The sequence below is a fragment of the Esox lucius genome, chromosome 6, assembly GCF_011004845.1.
Source record: "Esox lucius isolate fEsoLuc1 chromosome 6, fEsoLuc1.pri, whole genome shotgun sequence".
NCBI lineage: Eukaryota > Metazoa > Chordata > Actinopteri > Esociformes > Esocidae > Esox > Esox lucius.
The window spans coordinates 14,549,286-14,571,502 of NC_047574.1; the positions used below are offsets into that span (position 1 = coordinate 14,549,286).

The 22,217-nt window shown below is 41.2% G+C and overlaps 1 protein-coding gene across 2 annotated transcripts in view; it reads left to right on the forward strand.

Moving 5' to 3' along the window:
• Positions 1-22,217, forward strand: part of atrnl1a (attractin-like 1a) — a 247,344-nt gene that overhangs the window by 82,532 nt on the left and 142,595 nt on the right. For both annotated transcript variants that reach the window (XR_004575815.1, XM_010869853.3), the window contains exons 19-20: positions 3,877-4,095; positions 4,596-4,733. Coding sequence is in view for 1 of the 2 variants with exons in the window: in XM_010869853.3 (XP_010868155.1) it covers positions 3,877-4,095; positions 4,596-4,733 (357 nt within the window). In the remaining variant the exon portion in view is untranslated. The remainder of the gene's footprint in view (positions 1-3,876; positions 4,096-4,595; positions 4,734-22,217) is intronic.

A 22,217-nucleotide genomic window follows, 5' to 3' on the forward strand; every position in this document is an offset into this window, starting at 1 on the left:
GGTCGTCTTTACATGACATAATTACATTAGCCAGACGATTTATAAACCGTAGGGTCAGGACAACGTTGACATCCAAATGACAAATAACATTAATATTATATGCTTAATTCAAGCCTAAAATTACTACATACTTTAGTTAACATTAGCCAGTAACTGTGTTGTTAGCTGTATAGTTATTGCACTAGTACAATTCGATTACAATATATCCATCATGTGAAGTTAATTGTTACATTTTTGGAAATGGCCGCGCTCCTATTATATGTTACCATTTTAACCAAAACCTACAGATTTCTCCAAAGAATCCCACAAAAAGTCACAGAAACAAATATACCTGTAATTTGTAAAATGCGCTCTATCATTTGGTGCAGATCACTGCCCTTGGACTATAAGAATGAAGGGTTATGTCTTTTGACACCAAGTAGAGATATTTTGTCAATTATTTTTTGTATATACAGTAGTTTTGAAAGCCCCTTCCCAGTCACCAGAAACAATGGGATTAATACCCACCTTGATAAAACAACGAATGGACAATATGATTTATAAATATATGTGGTAATAAAACAGACGGAAATCTATCCATAGTGCTCCTCTCTATTGCGTTGCGGGAGACAATAAAAAGCCCTTCAGAAAGCCTAAATAGCTTTTAGAGCTTAGTAAGACTATATTTCTACACAGTGTTAACACCACTGTCTCTCTGAGGCCAGGAGAGTGGAGAGCTGCTGTGTTTGTAATTATGAAGTGCAAGACTGTGGTTGGATGAAAAGACAGGAGAACCTAGAAATAAATCAGCAGTATGGTTGAATAATGCAACAGGGACAGACTCTGAAGCACTGCTTTTGGGGAGAAAAGTTCAGCAAACACATCAGTGGCTTATGGAAATGCAAACGGTCTCAAAACCCCAACTTCTGGCAAAAATGCATATTCTAACGTTCACTCAGAAAAACCCACATGGCAGATGAACTCACAACTTCCTCATACCTCTCGGTGTTCTACGGTTTCTTCTTGATTTATCTTATGAGTCCTGCTTCAACTGTTTAAAAACTATTTCATTTATGTCGTGTCCCCCAACCAGATGACATGTTCAGCTACTCCATGATGGCCAAAACCTGTTCTCTGAAAGGCCATAGTCTATCAGTTAGATGTAGAATGTATCATTATACATTATACCTAGGCTATAAATATTGTATTACAGATTTTTTTTATTCTTAATGCTAGACAAGAGCAAAGAAGGACAATTACAGAACAGTTGTTAAGTTCAACCTTTGACAATCTCTTGATAGAAAACAGATTTAACTCCCTTACCAAAATAATCTTTGCTTCAGAATCCATAAAAAATAAGCTGTGGGTGAAGATTTTCGTTGTGAGCATTGAATGCAGTAAATTATGTAATTGTAAAGTTCCATTAAAAGTGTTGGTTTGAATGTCAGAAGCGTTTTATGAATACCAATGTATCCTCAGCAAAGACAACATTTATTGAAAGGAATTCAATTTATTTAGTAAACAAAAGGTCAAACCATTGGAAATAAGCAATAACATGTAAAAGGAGAGGCGGGTTGTACTATTAAAATAGCCTTTGTTTTGGTGCTTATGGAATAAGAGTAGTTTCAGCAACACACAAGGCATTCTAATGTGATATCCTCAAGAAAAACACAATGGTAGTTAGAAGTGTGTTTGTCTCTGCTCTCCTTCGTCAGTGATGGGCAGCTAAGATTATATATTTGTCAGTTGCGAAGTTTGTAAATATACCTACAGTAGTACATTTGACCTTTGCATGTTTGTACACATGTTTGAAAGCACTGAGAATTTAAGACTGACATACAATAACCAGTCATAAGTGTATCCAAACATTTGATTGGTACTGAACATGAAGGCTTTTTGGTATTTGGAGTGAACCTCCTGGCTTTTTGAGATACAGTCAACTCACAATAAGTATTGGCATTCTTTATGTAATCAAGCAAGGGGGAATGCAAAAAAATAGACAACACAAACAATGAGTCATATTTTGGGGTCAATTATAAGAGACATACACTTTTATTTAAAAACAAACGTTTTTCAGACACAAAACATTTTATTGAGTAGTATGATTTTTTTTCTGTTTCCAAAGTATTAGCACCCCTATATAATATCTTAAATCTGTTGTGAAATTCTATGCTTTTTAATTGGTCCAAGGATCACAATTTTAGAACTACACGGTCTAGAGGAGTTTTGAGGTCACCAAGTCTCAAAATAAACTACTGTTTATTTTGACATGCCACCTTCCTGTCAACAAGGTTTTGGAGGGGTTGTATAAAAGAGGTCTATACTGAGCCCAACCCAGAAATTGCAGTGACTGAACTTTGCCAAGTGTTATTGGAACTACAATTCAAATTGTGTCAGACTGGACACACATTTTATAATTTGGTCATGCACACCATTGGCATGTTTGGTGACTGCAAGGAAAACCACCTGATACCCACAGTAAAATATGATGGTTGATCATTGATGTTTTAGGGCTGTTTTGCTACTAGTGGTCCAGGGGCCACTTGTTAAGATCCATGGCATGGGAATTCAAGATATTTTATCCCAAAACTGGTTGCCTCTGCCAGGACTTGGCCATGGATGAAACCCAAACACACAACAAAATCAAAACAGAATTGTTTGAAGGACCACAAAATCAATGTTTTACAATGGCCATCAGAGTCTTCGGACTTGAATTGAATTGAAAACCTGTTATCTCAATTATAAAGGGCATTCAACAAGCGCACAACTGAGATCATCAAGGGTCTGGCAATTTGCTGCATGTAGGATTGTTCCAAGATCCCTCCAAAACTGTGCACCAACCTTGTCAGACTGTACAGGAAAATACTCAGTGCTGTTATCGACTCCAGGGGAGGATTCACAAAATAATGGTTGCAGGCGTGCCCAAAATTTTTACATCTATGTTGCCTTTTTCTTCTTTTCGTGAAGGATGTCAATAATTCTTGAATTGTCTGTACCTTTGGTACAAAATATTAAATAAGACTTCAGGAAAATGTATAATTGTTTGCCATAGGTATCACGCAGATAGGAGTTTTGTTTAACCCTGAAGACCTTTATCAAAAGCAGTCAATGCGTATTCTGTTGCTTAAATGTTGGGGCCGTGGTATGAACAGATGTTTGCCTCTCTGAGCCTAGGGGTCTACTTGGTGGATTGTGAGAGCAATTGTCATCAGCTAAGCACCTTTTGTCAGACAATCCGTTGGGTACCAATATGGCTGCCACCACTAGTCCTATACCTTTCCCTGATAGATAGAACAAAGGCTTGTTTGCCAAAAGTTAGCTAAATTTCACTTTAGTTGAAAGGACGCATGTTCAGCTTTTAATAAATGATGCACATGATTAGAGAAGGCAGATCTGTGATAAACATACGTTATCAACATCAGTTGTTGGTATTTTCAACAGAAGCCTTGATAACTTTGGTAGCTGTTGATATCTTGGCTCAGTAACATGACTTTTCCAGTAGAAATATAACTCAGCATCCTTAAGGTGGGAATCATTTGTCTCTAAATGAAAAACTGTACATTCATACACACCCCTCTGATCCATTAAATAATGAATCAGCTGGCTATTATTGCAAGAGTCATTGGCTGTCTCCGTTGCCTCCCACTGCCAACTGAATGAATTAATGAAAGAGTAACAATCGTATACTTTATTTATGTGATGTTAGGTGGATGGATGTAACAGTGCTTACTTAGATTAATTAATGTTATGAAGAGCAGCCAAGTATTCTATGAGGGACGTTTTGATGCCTCTAATTAATCTCTCTCTCTCTCTCTCTCGCTTCCTTTCTCTCTAATTCCTTACCTCTTTCTCTCTCTTTCTCCGTCTCTCCATCACTCTCTGATTCTCGCCTTGTAGCTCAGAACTGCTCTGGACTGAGGACGTGTGGCCAGTGTTTGGATCAGGTCGAGTGTGGCTGGTGTGGAGACCCCACTAACACAGGGCGAGGCCGGTGCATGGAGGGCTCCTACCGTGGGCCCACAAAAAGCCTCTCCAGGCAGACCAGAGACATGCTGCTGGAGCCTGCTCTCTGCCCCAGAGATAAAGGATCTCACTGGGCCTACATCCAGTGTCCTGGTAAGTCAACACGGCCAGATACAGAGAGAGATTATCTCACTGGGCCTACGTCCAGTGTCCTGGTAAGACAACACAGCCAGACACAGAGATAAATGATCTCACTGGGCCTACATCCAGTGTCCTGGTAAGTCAGCACGGCCAGATACAGAGATAAAGGATCTCACTGGGCCTACATCCAGTGTCCTGGTAAGTCAACACGGCCAGATACAGAGAGAAATTATCTCACTGGGCCTACATCCAGTGTCCTGGTAAGACAACACAGCCAGACACAGAGATAAATGATCTCACTGGATCTACATCCAGTGTCCTGGTAAGTAAACACAGCCAGACACAGACAGATAAACGTTGACAGACCTACACATGTGCCTATGCATCTTTGCCCACCTGAAAACTCTCTACAGCTGAGACTCATCGTATAGAACACTGTATAGAACTAAGTCTCAGACACAAACCAACGATTGGTTTGTTTCATCTGTTGACTTCTTTCCCCTTCTTGCCAGCCTGTCAGTGTAATGGCCACAGTACGTGTGTGAATGGCAGTGTCTGCGAGCAGTGCAGGAACCTGACCACCGGACCGCAGTGCCAAACCTGCATGCCTGGTTACCATGGAGACCCCACTAACGGCGGAAAGTGTCATGGTGAGTACACTGGCGGGTGTAGAGAACCAGAGTGGACTGGAGGGGGCAGTGTTTAAATGCTTTGGCTCTGAGATCCATGCATCCTCTGCAAAGCAGATCGTTGGAACGCTTCACAACAACAGGCAGAAAGGACACATGTGTTTCTGAATGTGTTCAAAGATGGAGTAGATGGACGCTGGATTTACCTTATCCACTGTGTAATACATTCACAGTTTTACCAAAAAAGCCAGTAGTTGGGAGAGTTGCAGAAATTAATTGAAAATATTGCCACTGGCGAATATAGGCTCTGTTCATTAGTTTTGATAATCATCATAGACCACCTCATCTATGTTCTAACTAATAGAAACTAATGGACAATATGGACACAGAAATAAAAACAAATGTACTATTTCAGTGACTTTAGTAAATTACTGGTGGCTTTACAACCCTAGACAGGCACTTCCACAGCATTATGTATAATTAAAGTTCAAGTACTTTGGATATTTCTATCCTGTTCAGTCCTGTGATCACTACTGATATGAAACCATGTACTGGTAAGCCCACAACACCATTAATCTCTCCATATTAAATCAAAATTTGAAAGAGGAAAGTGAGCACAAATAAGAGAGGGTCTCGTGAAGAGGTGGGGAGAAAGATGATGGAAAGGATAAGGTTGAAATACAAAGAGAAATAGATCTGGAGACTATCGTAGCAGGATAGAAAATAATTTGAGAAGAAGAAAAATGGAATAAGAATAAAACTTGAGACGTATATTATGATCATTCTCTGACTGACAGGTGTGTGTTTTCCCCATATGGAGCATGACATTAAATCACTTTTAATATTTTTCTTGGGGTTGACATGCAGCCCCTGTGCATGTTTGATAGATACATTATTTCACCCTCCCTCTCTTCTTTCTCATGCTCCTTCGATACTCGCCCCCATCTTCCCTCCATCATGGTCTCCTGTCCTGGTTTAGTGCTGTCAATGATTAAATGCAATTTATTGACTCTGTCCATCATACAGTATTTACCTCTTCAGCAGGGCTGCTGGGTTAACCGGCTGACCACGCAGGTCTGCGCCTAGACAAAAGGCTGTTTTACGTCTCCCTTATTCAGGACGGGTACATTCACCTGCTCCTTAATGGCTCCAAGCCACAGATCTGTGCCGGATTAGGCTCCCCTCCTCACGTCTTTACATCATGTAGGGGAGGGGAAGTAGCCTGAGTCGACATCAGACAGCCAGACAGTCAGACAGAGGAGAGAGAGGAGACAGGAGAACGTGAGAGAGATAGAGGAGGGAGGAGAGATGAAAGGAGAAGGACAGGATGTCAACAAGGCATCAAGCTAAAATATGAGTGCAGAGCTGCCCTTGGAGATAGTAAGAACGGAGGATGTACACATAGATAGGGGGGAAATAGACAGTAGACGAAGGAGGAGAGATTGCCCGGTCTGGAGTCACCGTGATAGAAGACATGTTGACCATGTATGGGAGAGGGTTGTGGGTGTGCGGGCCTTAAAGAGCGTGCGTGTGAGTTTGTTTGTGTGTTCCCAATTTTACTAACCTGGTAGGGACTGAGAATCCTAGTAAAACATGGACATTTTGACCTTGCGGTGAGATTTTCACCAGTCCCTGTGGGAAAACTACCATTCTTTGCCTAGTATTCATTTTTAGGGTTCATTTGACAATTGGGTTAGGTTTAGGTTCTGGGAAGACTGAATGGGAAGTGATTCCTAAAATATGTTTTGTGATTCCTAAAATATGTTTCACAGATCGAATTAGGATAGTAAAACATGAAACATCTGCCGTAATTATGAACTTTTGCCAGTCCAATTGAGGAAAACCTCAATTTCCGGTTAAGGAAAGTGGATTCTTAGTTTTTCAACACACGTGTCAAAAAGAATAGCCTTACCGCAGCAGCCACATTGCACCTCTTTCTGGGCATTATGGCACTTTGAGAAGGAGAGGGAATATTTGATTGAGGGAGAAGGTTTGGGGGCTGGATGTTGATAAGCACTCTAAAAAGTGTCAGCATGTGAAATGACCAGCATGGTAACATAATAGTTTTTAATTACATTGGCGCAGTATGTTTGTCCTATGCAAATCCCATTCTCCCAGCAGTACCCTTCCAAGAGTGCGATTAAAAAATATTGGGGTTAGAGATGTCATTTGCTGGACCTTAATGATGGAATGTACAGACACTTTCAGTTGGGTACAGTAACACTGCATACAAAATAGGACACAGTAAGTTGACAATAACACAACATACAATACCAGACACTTCTTTTTCAATATCACAACTTGCATACCGGTAGCATTCTGTGGGTTACACAGTAAGGCAGACGGTGCTGGCTGAGGTACAGTTAACCAAGTTAATTCAGCGTTTGCTTTAATCTCATGGTAGCCATGACTGCTCTGTTTCCTCATTGCTGGACTGGTCCTTGTGCTTGTGTAATACTATTCTGAAAGCTTCGATCTGGCCTACTTTTCCAGTGCACTAACTCTGTCTTCCAGTTTATTGTTTTTACCATAACTGCAGTGTGGGCACACAGTCACACCAAAGTCACACTGTGAGACCCAGGGAGCTGGTGTTTGTCGTTCTGTCTTCCTCTCGTTGTTCCTTCCTGCTCGCATGAAACCACCGCTGCGGAGTTCAATTAAAATGTTGTTTATTGCTTTTGGAAATGGCAGACTGTGCTAGGTTGGTGAATTCCATTACAGACTCTATAGTAGGGCACCTTGTCTGTCTGTCTGCCTGTCTGTATTTTTGTCCCTCATCTTGCATGTTTGTTTAATGGCTTCAATCCCTGAATTGCTTGTTGGTTTTTCTGTTGCGGTTTCATGCTCTCAGCAACACCTAAATTGCTCCTGAGGGATTCTTAAACTCATACTTATTTTGTTTTGTTGTTTGCTTACCCGCTAACCTTTTTATGTAAAGGGATTCACATCTCAGTGTTCCCACACTGCTGAGCTCTTATGCACAATTGTCTTTTGTTGCCTTCCATAAATGTTGCATGCAGTAGAGTAGGCTGCTTCAACATCCTTTTCCTCTATTTCTAAACTTTGTGCCCTCAGTATTCAATGAGCAGCTTCTCATTCAAGATGACCAAATCCACAGGACGTTGGGTATCACCTTGAGAACCTGCCAGTAGGGGCACCAGTGAGTTGTATAACTCAAATTGGCCAGCGGCTTAATAGGTTGTTCTGGATGGGGTTGGCGAAAGTACATAAAATGTGCGTTCTTGCTCCAAGACCTGCTGGTTTAATCCCAGTACTTATCACTTGTTTTTTTAAGCCCTTCCCAAACCTTAGCCTTTAATCATTAAGAGTGAATACTCTAACTCAACCATTGACTACTTCTGCTTTAATCCCTTTACTTAACCCAAGAGGTTGTTGCTCAATTTGAGTGACAACGTCTGTTTGGGAGACATTTATCCTGCCGCGGAGAAGCTTCCGTTTTGGAAGGGAAACAGGGCTAGCTTGTTGCTCCGTCTCCTGCTTTCACTGTGTCTCCCAAAACACACACACACGCACACACGCACACACACGTACACACTCTGGCTTGTCGGGGTATAAATGAGTGTCTGTCATATTCAGTGTGGGAGGATGCTGTTGTGTGTGAATACATGCCCAGCAAGCTCCTGTGTATCCTGCGATGGGAGGGAAGGAGGAGACAGCAGGACAGCTTTTCTATGTGTGTGTGTGTGTGTGTGTGTGTGCATGCCTGTCTGCTCTACCAGAGGTCAGTGCAGACTTCTGTCATCAGGGCTGAAGCTCGGCACAGGGCTACGTCCTCCCTACTGCTCACCCCGCCTGATGGATTAGACAGTTGCAGCTGTTCCAGATATTTAGGTGCTCTGAAGCCTTTGTAATTTAAAAAAGAAAGTTCACAGTCCAGGCACCCACTGCGTCCTCACCCCCTATAACTATTGTGTGTACTGGGGTTGTGTGATTGAGATAGCGTTGTATATCAGGGATGATTGATAGACAATGTGATGTTTGATGTGACAGGTCACGGTTACGGCAGAGGCCTCACAACTTTGAGAATGAAAAGGAAATCGGAACAGATGAATGTTTCAAGATCAACAAGTCAGAGCCTTGTGTCTGTGAAAATGAATGGGCATTTTCCAGATGAGAACACTTGGCTGAGTTTAATTCTTGTCCACTGCTTACTGTCAGTTCCTGGGGCTGTCATATGGAGAGTTGCCATGCGGGTGGAATGACGTTGGAATAACGTTGGACAGGGTTGTCTTACTTTGTGAACTGTTGTGTCACCATATGTTTGGTCAGACACCTGTTGTCTCGTGTGTTGTTGTTGGCTGGTGAATGCGCTCTATTCCAAGCATGTGTAGGTTTCAGTTGAAACGTACTGGTTGAGCGAGTGGTGTGATAAGTAGCAGAAGAACTTGGCCTTGCTTGTGAATGCATGTTCTGATTGAGGCTCCGGAGGACCATTGGGAGCTGTTGTTACAAGGCATGGCCTTAATCACAAATTGGGCTTCAAAAATATTGGGAGTGAAAGAAAAAAAGTAAAATGACTGAAGAAAAAAAAAAGATCAAATATTTAGTGTCTTCGGGAAAGTATTCAAATACCTTCACGTTCGCCACATTTTCTGGGACATTTTTTGCTCAAGTCTATGCAACATTTGACATTAATCATACAGTTGTAGCATTTCATTTTGTGCTACAGTCACTGTCTTTTTAATGTATTTATTTGTTCTGGTTGCCCGGATCTTATTGGTACACAATTACAATAGTGCATGCACAGTAGGTGGTAGTATTCAGATCTATTGTACAAACACAAATTCTGAAATGAAATCATCTTAAAAATTTATTTCTGCTTACATTATGGGTAAGAATCTGTGGTGTGTGTGTGTACCTGAGCCATTTAGGCCCATGGTGACCAGTATCATCAGTGGCCCATGTTGACTAGTATCATCAGTGGCCCATGTTGACCAGTATCATCAGTGGCCCATGTTGACCAGTGTCATCAGTGGCCCATGTTGACCAGTATCATCAGTGGCCCATGTTGACCAGTATCATCAGTGGCCCATGGTGACCAGTATCATCAGTGGCCCATGGTGACCAGTATCATCAGTGGCCCATGGTGACCAGTATCATCAGTGGCCCATGGTGACCAGTATCATCAGTGGCCCATGGTGACCAGTATCATCAGTGGCCCATGGTAACCAGTATCATCAGTGGCCCATGGTGAGCAGTATCATCAGTGGCATCCAGTCATTCCTCTTCCAACAGCCCAATTTCTAGCCGTGACTGGCATATACACACATAAACCCACACAGACAGACTCTCTAAATCTGCACTCTGACCTGGAAGAAACATGTACTTCTACTGGCTTCACAGCACTTTAAACTGTAATAAAGCTACAATATAGGTTTACATACAGTGTCTGTTAATGTGCCAACGTGAGTGATGGGAGTTGAAACATTATGCAACTTGATCGCACGTTCAAGCCCCGGTCAAGTTAGCAGATATGTCAACCTAAGACTGTTGCTCTCCCGTTATACACTAATCTGCTGAGTGTGGAAAGTACCGTAAGCCTGTCCCTTTTTATTCAAGGCCCTATTGATGTCTGAGGCCATGAACCTTTGTCTGCATTCATAGCTCTTCCTGTTACAAGGTCATTCAAGACCGAATATGAAGTCCATTCAAATATATTCTTGAAAAAAAGCAGACTGTCCAAAATTGAATGAAGGCAAGATGGGCAGAACCTTTAGCAGAAAATGATTTGTTCTCCTAAGAGAATTTTAGCTAAGCATTAAATAGATCCTATTCCTGTTCCTATCCTATTCAACCACGCTTTAGAGAGGAGCACACATACTGCATCTATACCCCCGGGGTGAACAAAAGCTTTCCCGTTGTTAAGCTACCTGGTTCTATTTAATAATCACAACAACAGTAATAATACATGCCATTTAGTATAGACTTTTTTTCCAGAACAACTTAAAGCCAACTTTGTTGGATATGTTAATTAGATGGAGATCTGCGATGGAAACGTCAATTATCCCATCTGTGCCACTTCCCACACATAGGAGGAGCAAGACCTAGAGCTGTAATTCAACACAGCCATATGTTATAGACACATAGAGCTAGCTCTCCTCAGGGCCAGGGGAGAAGCCTACTCACCATGGAAATTAATGGATCATAAAGTGCTTATGGTTGCAAACAGAGCTCGGGAGCTACTTTTAAGTAGCTTTTAAGGAACTACAGGTAACCACCAAAATAAAGGAAACACTAACATACTTTTTGACAACAAACCAACCGAAGAGCTTCGCGGTGTCTTGGCATAGAGCAGGGGTGTCAAACCAGTTCCACAGAGGGCCGAGTGTCTGCAGGTTTTTCCCATAAATTGGTACCCAGTTCAGACCTAAACAACCAGGTGAGTGCAGAAACTAACCAATCAGTGACCTAATTAACCAATCAAGTACAAGGTAAGAGCAAAAACCTGCAGACACTCGGCCCTCCGTGGAACCGGTTTGACACCTGTGGCATAGAGTGTGCAAGTATCTGGAACTATTGGAAGGAATTGTTGGAAAGACATCATTAAGTAAAGCGCTCAACTGGGTTTGGATCTAGTGACTGTGACTGAAATGGTGTAGCATGACACATCAGCAGGTAGAGCCCCCGTCACTCATGTGCCACACTAATCACCCCTCTTTCAAACTCACTGAGATCTCCTCTTCTAGACAAAATAATATGCATTTGGCATTATACTGTATTTACCTTATCCCTATATATAGCCTTTGTATTTACATAGACAGCAACAGTACACTCTGCTCTTCTTCTCTTCAAGTTAATTTGCACAATGTATATTGTTCACTTTTGCATGTAAATGTCCGAACTGGCCAACATTAACAATGGGCAGCTAGTTACCTAGTTAGTACTTATATTTGAACAAGTAAATGAGCTGGAATTACTCTCTTTCTAGCTGGTTTGTTAATTTGTTTGCTTTCGTTAGAATAGCAAACTAAGGAAAATCACCAGTACAGTAGATAAAAATCAGAATCATCTTCATTCACCAAGTGAATAAATGTTCCCGGAGCATAATGCAATGTTATACCACACCTGTGTGAAAGCGCCTGCCTTCACTATGTAGAGTACTTTGTATCTCCCCATTTACTCAAGTCTTTCTTTTATTTTGGGTTATACCTGTAGGCTGATTAACAGGGTAGGTGGGAGATGTACAGTAGGTAAAAAGTTGCATCCTTCTAAAAAGGAAATTATTAAACAAGTACAGTAGCATCATTTTTTTTTTTTAAAACAAGGTCACTGATTGTAGACCAAGCCTTAAGACAAACCTGACCTGTCAGAGGATCAGAAAAGCTTTCTCCTCTCTATTGCATTCTTGTCCATCATGTCCTCTTTCGATTTTGTCTTTCTGACATCCTGCATTATGACACAAAGAACAAACTAGCTGCCCCTTCTTTCCCCATGTCATGTAGGCAAAGCTAAGTGACACTTAATCATGTTTAGCCAGACATTGTTTGCGATCCACATGGATTATTAGATTTGCAGAAATGACTGAAGTCTTGGTGAAGGTTGTTTTCTTTGCAAACATTCCCCTCTACAATATGTCTTCTATCGTCATTTCTTGCGAGTCATCTATCAACTGGATGTAGAGATTTTGTAGGTCTCAGTTAGAAAACAAGTCCATAGTTGAACCTAATTTAAAAGGAGTGGGTCAATACTGTGATAATATAAGAACATATAGTCTAGTAGGCTTTGTGTCTATGTTTTAAATGTATTTACTTTATATATTATATAATATAAGATAATTTATAAATGTATTTATACATATTTATATACAGTGCCAGAGGGCCCACCAGAATTATTGGCACATTTGTTAAAGATTAACAAAAAAGGTTATGACATTTTTTGTATTGTTTTAGCAGCTTGATCTTATAGTCAATTCATAAAAAAAATTGATAACCAATAACTGTAACTTTTATTCCTGATAAATAAATATATTTTTATTTGAAATTTCTTACCTAAATTAAGGGTTAGATATTTAGTGTAAGTGCAAGCTGATACACAACATATACTGTACCTAAAGCATATTATGTACATTATACATTATACAGTATCTCACAAAAGTGAGTACACCCCTCACATTTTTGTAAATATTTGATTATATCTTTTCATGTGACAACACTGAAGAAATTACACTTTGCTACAATGTAAAGTATTGAATGTACAGCTTGTATAACAGTGTAAATTTGCTGTCCCCTCAAAATAACTCAACAACCACTGGCAAAAAGTGAGTACACCCCTAAGTGAAAATGTCCAAATTGGGCCCAAAGTGTCAATATTTTGTGGGGCCACCATTATTTTCCAGCACTGCCTTAACCCTCTTGGGCATGGAGTTTACCAGAGCTTCACAGGTTGCCGCTGGAGTCCTCTTCCACCCCTCCATGACGACATCACAGAGCTGGTAGATGTTAGAGACCTTGCGCTCCTCCACCTTCCATTTGAGGATGCCCTACTGATGCTCAATAGGGTTTAGGTCTGGAGACATGCTTGGCCAGTCGATCACCTTTAGCCTTAGCTTCTTTAGCAAGGCAGTGGTCATCTTGGAAGTGTGTTTAGGATCGTTATCATGTTGGAATACTGCCCTGCAGCCCAGTCTGCGAAGGGAGGGGATCATACTCTGCTTCAGTATGTCACAGTACATGTTGGCATTCATGGTTCCTTCAATGAACTGTAGCTCCCTAGTGCCGGCAGCACTCATGCAGCCCCAGACCATGAAAAGCCCACCACCATGCTTGACTGTAGGCAAGACACATTTGTACACATTGTACTCCTCACCTGGTTGCCGCCACACACGCTTGACACCATCTGAACCAAATAAGTTTATCTTGGCCTTATCAGACCACAGGACATGGTTCCAGTAATCCATGTCCTTAGTCTGTTTGTCTTCAGCAAACTGTTTGCGGGATTTCTTGTGCATCATCTTTTGAAGAGGCTTCCTTCTGGGATGACAGCCTTGCAGACCAATTTGATGCAATGTGCGGTGTATGGTCTGAGCACTGACAGGCTGACCCCCCAACCCTTCAACCTCTGCAGCAATGCTGGCAGCACTCATACGTCTATTTCCCAAAGACAACCTCTGGATATGACGCTGAGCATGTGCATTTAACTTCTTTGGTCGACCATGGCGAGGCCTTTTCTGAGTGGAACCTGTCCTGTTAAATTGCTGTAAGGTTTTGGCCATCTTTTTATAGCCTAGGCCATCTTTATGTAGAGCAACAATTCTTTTTCTCAGATCCTCAGAGAGTTCTTTGCCATGAGGTGCCATGTTGAACTTTCAGTGACCAGTATGAGGGGCTTTGAGAGCGATAACACCAAATTTAACACACCTGCTCCCCATTCACACCTGAGACCTTGTAACACTAACGAGTCACATGACAGGAGGTAAAATAACTAACTGGGCCCAATTTGGACATTTTCACTTAGGGGTGTAATCCCTTTTGTTGTCAGCGGTTTAGACATTAATGGCCTGTGTGTTGGGTTATTTTGAGGGGACAGCGAATTTACACTGTTATACAAGCTGTACACTCACTACTTTACATTGTAGCAAAGTGTAATTTCTTCAGTGTTGTCACATGAAAAGATATAATCAAATATTTACATAAAATGTGAGGGGTGTACTCACTTTTGTGAGATACTGTATGTATATATTATATGGTATATATCACACTTGAAGTCTGATTATGTGCTTTTGTGCCAGCATATCTGTTAAGCAGTACAGAAGAGGCTTTACTGTTGTGTGTGCTGACTATGCTCAGGCTATCCTGAACACCAGGCATTGATTTGAGTTAGCACATCATACTTCTTGCCACCAACATGAGCCAGTGTAATCAGTATAATCTATCCTCCTTTGACTGCTAAGAAGGATCAGAGTAAATTACTGAAACATTTACATTTTTGTGGGAAGGAAGAAAATTTGTTGTTCCAATTCAATTACTATATTCATTAAATTATTATTAAAACTTGTCTCTTGCTAGAAGGGCTATGGAAAGAAATTAAGAGGAGTTTGAAAGGCTGTGTGGGGCAGGAAGCAGTCAGAGCAAAAAACCAAACAGGCTGTACATATCTGCAAAGACCTGCTCTGCCGTATGTTGGCTTGTAACGCACACACAGCAAATTCAGTGGTGTATATATATATATAACTCCAAATGTGGAAATAGTACACCCTTTCAAAAGTGTTCAAGATTTAGCTCTGCTGTTGTGGTGCCAATTATACTCAGCGTTCCAATGAACTGTATTGTGTTTGTTTTAAATACAGTGACCACAGTGTAAAATAGTTAATTAACATTAAGCCGGAGTAAAACAAATGTGTGTGTTGCTTTAACATTATACAACATGAACACAAATACATACTAATAGGCAGATTTCCTAGGATGTATTTTTTGTTATTTTTGTTATTTGTAGTTACCACCCAGTGACGGTATTTCTTTGTGACTGAGTCCTGGTTATTGAATTTGAATTGAGGTTCATTTTAAATGCCTGTGGCTTTCACCGAGTGTCAGGGCTGCTGTCACATTATACTGGTTTGCAAAGTGATGTAGAATGCCTTTTGGAATCATGCCAGAATTAGAATATCCAAAAGTTGGAATTTATATTCACCCACAAGCTGCTTTCCGAATGAGTGTTAGAGTTTTGAATAGAGATAAAAGAAACTACCTAACCCATTTATATGGGAACAACTATTTTAATAATGGATGTGATAAAACAACTCATATGATCATTTAAGATACAAATTTAAGTAATTAATCTTTGCGTAGCATAAGATTAGTCAGTTAATCAAAATGCAAAAATCAACTTAGTAGTAGAGCATTTCAGGAATTATGACATTGATGTGACTGATATTAACGCACTCCAAGTATAGTTACTGCAGGGATAACCGGCAGTTTGGTAGAATTAACAATTTAGAAGCCCAGTAGAAGTAACAAAAGTTAAAGGCCAAGTAGAAGTACCTAAAATTAGAAGCCTAGTAGAAGCAACTAAAGTTAGAAGCCTAGTAGAAGTATCTAAAGTTAGAAGCCTAGTAGAAGTATCTAAAGTTAGAAGCCTAGTAGAAGTATCTAAAGTTTATCAGCCTAGTAGATGCATCTAAAGTTAGAAGCCTAATAGAAGCATGTAAAGTTAGAAGCCTAGTAGAAGCAACTAAAATTAGAAGCCTAGTAGAAGCAACTAAAGTTAGACGTTTAGTAGAAGTATCTAAAGTTAGAAGCCTAGTAGAAGTACCTAAATTTTGAAGCCTATTAGAAGTGTCTGAATTTAGAAGTTTCGTAGAAGTAAGTAAAGTTTGAAGCCTGATAGAAGTATCATCTCTGTTCTGACAGAACCCAGTGTTCTGTGATGTGTGTGTAGTATGTGTTAAGGTGCTCCTAGAACACTAACATTGTTTTAACACCTCTTTCACTCAAATAGATCAGTTGATAATCTTAATGCTTGCATGCAAGGCTTTTGACATCTCGACAGACAGAATATGATATATGTAATTAATGTTGAACATCTGTCAGAGCAGAAAGTACATTTCATTATGTTAAAGTGTGATGTGAAATAAAACTGAAATAATTAGCTGTCTTTATCTAACTTCTCTACATCCTTCTCTACTCTGCCTTACTATGATCCGTTGTTAACACTCATTGTGTGTGTGTGTTTATGCTGTTGTAGCATATCGACTGTATGTACTTCCATTCAAATTGCTGTATGTGACAGGTTTTCCTGCCATTGCCAACAGCATGTACACTAAGTCTATCGGTTAACACTTCCCTCACTAAGTCTATAGGTTATATCCTTCCCTCACCAAGAATACCTTGAACACATCACAACTGGTGAGAAGATGTGCGGAGCCAAGATGCAAAAATACAAAATATGCATGTTCACTAACAATTTTTTCCCTGTGAGTGTCATTATAACCCTAGCAGCCTATCATATTTTCACAACACGCAGTCCTCAGTAAATAACATCCCATACACCCCACTCCCACTGCTTCTGCTGTATACCATTAATTGCTTACGCTATTAGGCTATAAATGGAGGCTACATGGAACCTTTCTAAGCAGTTAATGAATATAATGTTCACTCTCTCTCTGATATGGCTTGCAACATTTCTCAGGAAGAAAACTGTAGATTCTCAGGCAAATATTACCACTAAACCCTGTAAATAGAAGTTTTACGAATCAGTTGGTATGAACGTTATTGTCTAACCTACGTTGTACTGGTTATGGCCTGGGATATATCATTCTAGATAATCCTACATGTCCTGCAGTATTATTCTCCATTTTAGAGCCCTAGCTAAAGACTGAGGAGGCGCTAGTGCCAATTAAAGAGCTAACAAGCAGTGAGGGCATGATCTCACTGGGAGGGGGTCAGCCAGAGGTCAGCTCATCACAATTTAAACTATATATGGCCAGGAGAAGATGGGAGTTGGAGGGATGTGTGTGTGTATGTGTATGTGTGTGTGTGTGTGTGTGTGTGTTGGGGTTGTAGAAAGAAATGTTGCTTTAGATTTTGCCTTTTGAGGTGAATAGTGAATCAGGAAAATACATATTTATTTCTTTGTTAAAAGATCATCCATGTATAAATCTTCAATTTCTAAGATCAAGATTCCAGCTCAGTGCATGATCTGTATGCATCACAATAACAAAAACACAGTCATACACGCACTTACTGTATGAAGGCACACAAAAACACTCAGACACAAACACCACTGTATCTCTCATACACAGGCTGAATGCAGTGGGCTGAGAGATTCAAATCTCCCACAGGGGCTTGCATGAGGAAGAGGAAATATGATTTATATCAAATCCCCTCGTCAGTTAGAATAGTTTTTCTTATTGCATCTTATTTTTTGTGCTGTCAGCAGAAGATGTCCGATGCTTTTTTCACATCCACTTCCTTTAGTTTAGTGGATCCTAAAGCAATACTGTTTCAGGGCATCCTCAATCAAGACGGTTTTAGCGTGGTAAAGAACTAGCAGTGACAAATGCCATGTTAAATGAATGGATGAGCAGCCAAATGCAGGCATATTCACTGTAAATGGAATTCATCTAGCCAGGTAGCATATAAACGATTAGGTTCCGGTTCCACATTGCTAAAAACAAATCAGTTTTCAACAGATAACTTGAAGTCTAGTTCTGGAAGGCTTGAATTAGTCTTAGGCTAGTTTTTCCCTGGCACTTACTCAACCAATTTATGATATTGAGTCCACTCAACTAAACTCTCTCGCCTGAATCAATGGGTGATTTAACAGTCACAGCTTTAAAGAGGCAGATACTGCAACCCTCTGAGTTTGTTACAATGTTCAAATTAAATTGGCAAAATTGGCACTAAACAATTTTATTGAATCACATTGATGGATTGTGGAACTCCTTCTTTTACCTCAGTATTTCTGCCTCCCATCTCAATGAGTTTTTGGACGTGACAGATAACTCCTTTCATTTTTTGCACATAGCCACATGCAACCACAAATCACACTATAAGGACACAGAGTGTACAGCTGTTCTACTATAGGGAAACAGCCTGTAAAAGTGTTCCACTATAGAGACAGACTGTAAAAGTGTTCTGCTATAGGGACACAGACTGTAGAATTGTTCCGCTACAGGAAATACAGACTGAAGAAGTTTCCACTATAGGGACACAAACTGTAAAGTCACATATGACCACAGTAGTATGGGACGGTGACAGCCCTGCCTCTCTGGCCAGTCTGCTTTATATCACAGCTTGTTTCAGATAGACTTGATGTGTGAGCTCCATTGTGCCACAGTGTTCTTTGTGTCTCCTGAAGAGAATTCTCTATCCTGTTTTTGAGAACTGCCTCAAGCTCAATACCTGCTTATGAGCAGTTAGGCAGCTCAACCCTAACTTGTCGGTCTTGTTCTTTTAAAACTTTATACAACAAGAGTGAAGTGACGGTCAGGCTGCCAGCCTGTTCATATGGATCTCTATGCACAGTAGAGTATTATATATTTTTCCATAAGCATACTGTACAATGTTATGTATTTGTTCCATTCCAGTTTGTGTTAATTTGTTACAGCAGTGAAATTAGCATGCACCAATAGAGAGTGGGTTTACATACGGAAATTCTAATAGCTGGAAATGTTTGTAGAGTTTAATGAATAAACATTGATAGGGAGAAGTGCGTGCGAAATTACCTCACATTCTCAAGTAGCCTTTTTAAACTTTAAATACTTTACACTACAAGTTGTCCTGTGACAGAGGTCAGAATGTATATTCAATACTAATGTTTCTACACACATGTACAGGACATGTTGTGCGTTGGTGTTTTTTTTGGGATGCTCCAAGACACCCTCTTGAAGTGACGTCGAGACCACGGAACAATTAGGGAGAAGTGCCTTGCTCATGGGTAGATGGAAATATTACCTTTTGTTTACTGGCTGGTCATTTGGGTGAGTTGATGAAATCTAAAATAGGTCCTGTTGTAGTCGTATAGTAGAATCAATGCCGGCTGCCCACATCCCCCTGTCTAAGTGCTGAAACAGCAGTTCCTGAAGCACAGTGCTCTGCTCCTCTCCCATTATGTGAGCACATTTATACAGATCCTAATTTAGCCATAAATCATCCAGCGTCTGCTCTGCACTGTGAGGAGCTCCACAGTCCTGCATAACTGCTGCCTGTCTCTACTGCACAGCCTACAGGAATGAACTTGCTGTTAATTCTCATTTAAGACACTTTGGTAATTTGACAGTGTAGTATACTATACAAACCTAAACCTTTATGGTGGCATCGATTGTTAATTTGATTAATTTGGCTTCTGGTTTTACTGTAGCTACCACCTGATTGGGAATATAGAGTATCATACATCACATGGACTGATCCGGAGTGTCATAATACCTGCCTTGTGCCAGAATGTTTATAGGATTCAGTTATTCCATCTGTGTTGCTAGGAATAGTTTCAACTGAGTAAATCTGGTTACTTCCTGTTCTCTAAAACAGAAAATGCAAAAGGTTGTTGATAAGTGTGAGGGGAGTTTTTTGTTAGGATGTATGTGTGTTTGAAAAACTCTGTCTCTGCGCGTCACGGAAGTGTGGGAGTTGAATTTGTTTTTGTTACCACGTTCATTGCATAAGCTGTAGTACACTATGGCTGTGAGAGATGGGATTATTTGTCATTTTTCATTCAGGATTGGCCGCACTGTCAAGTGAATAGTATCATGAAAAATGATTTATTGACAGCCATCTTAAATAGTGTCTCTTTGATAGCCTCTTTAATTTGGCCAGTTACATTGGATCAAAGACGAAATAATAGAATACACGTCTTTGTCAAACTTCTCTATTTGACTTAGTTCAATGTGGGGGCGGAGTAGAGGGGAAAACTCCATATGGGAATTTGTGGTGGGATGCACAGAGAGCTAAAGCTCCTAGATCATAAGCCCCGAAGATAAATAGCATACAAGCTGCGCTGCCTTCCCAACACAGAATCCTCATTGTATTTCCTCTGTTTATTTAATTATTTTGCTGTCTGTTTTTCTGTCAAAATGGGCCAGATACTGGATGTAAAGTGGCATGTCTCAACACAGCAGTGTAACTAAATGATCACGGGGCCCCTGTGCAAGCCCGTCACTGGGCCCCCTGGCCACACTCTGCGTTCAGGCTCACAATGCCGTGGGCAGAATACACTCACAATGTGCAATGTGAACAAATGGAGGCAATATCTGTGTGCAACAGAATGCAGGACCCTGTCTACAAATACATTATCTAAGGGGCCCAGCATGCAGCAGGGCAGGATCATGTCTGCAAATATCTTAAGGGCCCCGACAGACAGGACCCTGTCTGTTGGCGCCAAGGTAGCACAGCATGCATGGTCTGCATTCTTTTACAGACAATTCTTTACTTTGAGGGAATTGTTTTATTTGTCAGTGTTAAAGGTATCACAGTGGTCCCTAATGGTTTTGACCCCATGTTAGTTCAGATAGAATACACCATGTTTTAGTTTGACCATTTATTAGAAACATACGCAACAATTTCATATACATGATTTGGCTTTAGGTTCTGCTCCTCTGGGGTAACTCACTGCCATCACATGATCGAGTATACGATACTTACTAGTACTAGTACCAACAGAACCACTGCCAGGCCCCATGTATGGCGGAGTGCCATTGTTTGACCAATGATCCTGCGTTATATTGTACAGCACGCCATCCTGCTACCAGCTGCTTGAGACTCTAGACTGAGCATTCATTCAAACCCCCTGCCTGCCTGCTGAGCCATGACCTAACAGTCTTGGTGGAAAGGAATGCACTGACTTGCGATATTGGGGGTTGCCTAAACCCCCAACACACGGACACACGATTCAAGCTCTCACATACCAGTCGGTCCCCTGACGCACCAGTTGGGTGCGTACGAACTAAGCGGTCATTCCTATATGCTACCACCTGGGGCCTCGCCGGGGCAAGATGAACCTGCCATCTTGAATACGGTACCAACCAACTTGAATACCGAACAACCACCAGGATGTACAGTTGTTTTCTGACACACCAGTCGGACATGCACCCGCCAATCGATCATTCCCATACGGGGGCCTTGCCAGACAAAGGTGAACCTGGGAACAACCAACATAACCAACACCCAGTCGACCAACCCAATTCCCAGCACCCCATCATTGGCTCATGGACCAGCACACATACCCATGCAACCGTTAATCACCACACAGAAGATGATCTGCTACCCTGCTGCCACACAACGCCTAGTATGATCATGGACCCCTGCCAACCACCTGCAGCAAATTCGAATCAAATGACAAAATACCCAACATACGGGACAGCACATGACCATGAAGATTTGCACTCATACTGTAGATATTGGCATCTTTAATGGCTATAGCGTGTAATCTTACAAGCAGTCTCAACATCAGAAACCAGCGACCCATGAATCGATCAAATTATCCCATGTTGTTGAAAATCCCTGAAATTCCCAAGAGCAAGCAACAACAAGGTTGATGCACAATGGCTAGGAAAACTCCCCATCTAGGTCAGCCCAGGAAGAAACCTGGAGAGGAGCCAGACTACGAGGGGCTGCGAGACCTGAATCTGGATGAGGAGTAAAAAGAGAACATGGCCTTGGGCCACAGCAACAGTTAGCATGGACAGATGACCAGGAGGTCAATACATGTCCAGTGTCTTTAGCAGGAATCCAGATTGACCGTACCGGACAAGGACAAGAATGACCAGGTTGGCTGCAGCGACCGCTGGAATCATCAGGCGGCAACCAGCGGCAACGTGAGTTGAATGAGGAGGATGACGACATTCAAAGTTAGTGGAGAAGATCTGGGACGACAACCAGGATGTGTCATCAGTTTGCCGGCACCGAAGTAGAACAGCAGGTCCCAGGCGTGACCCGTCGCCATCATACACGTAAAGAGACATGGAATCAGAGAATGGTATAAGATAATTTTGTTATTATACTTTCTCTGCCCCAGGTTACCTTGACCTGAGTGCTCTGAAACCATGTTTACCCC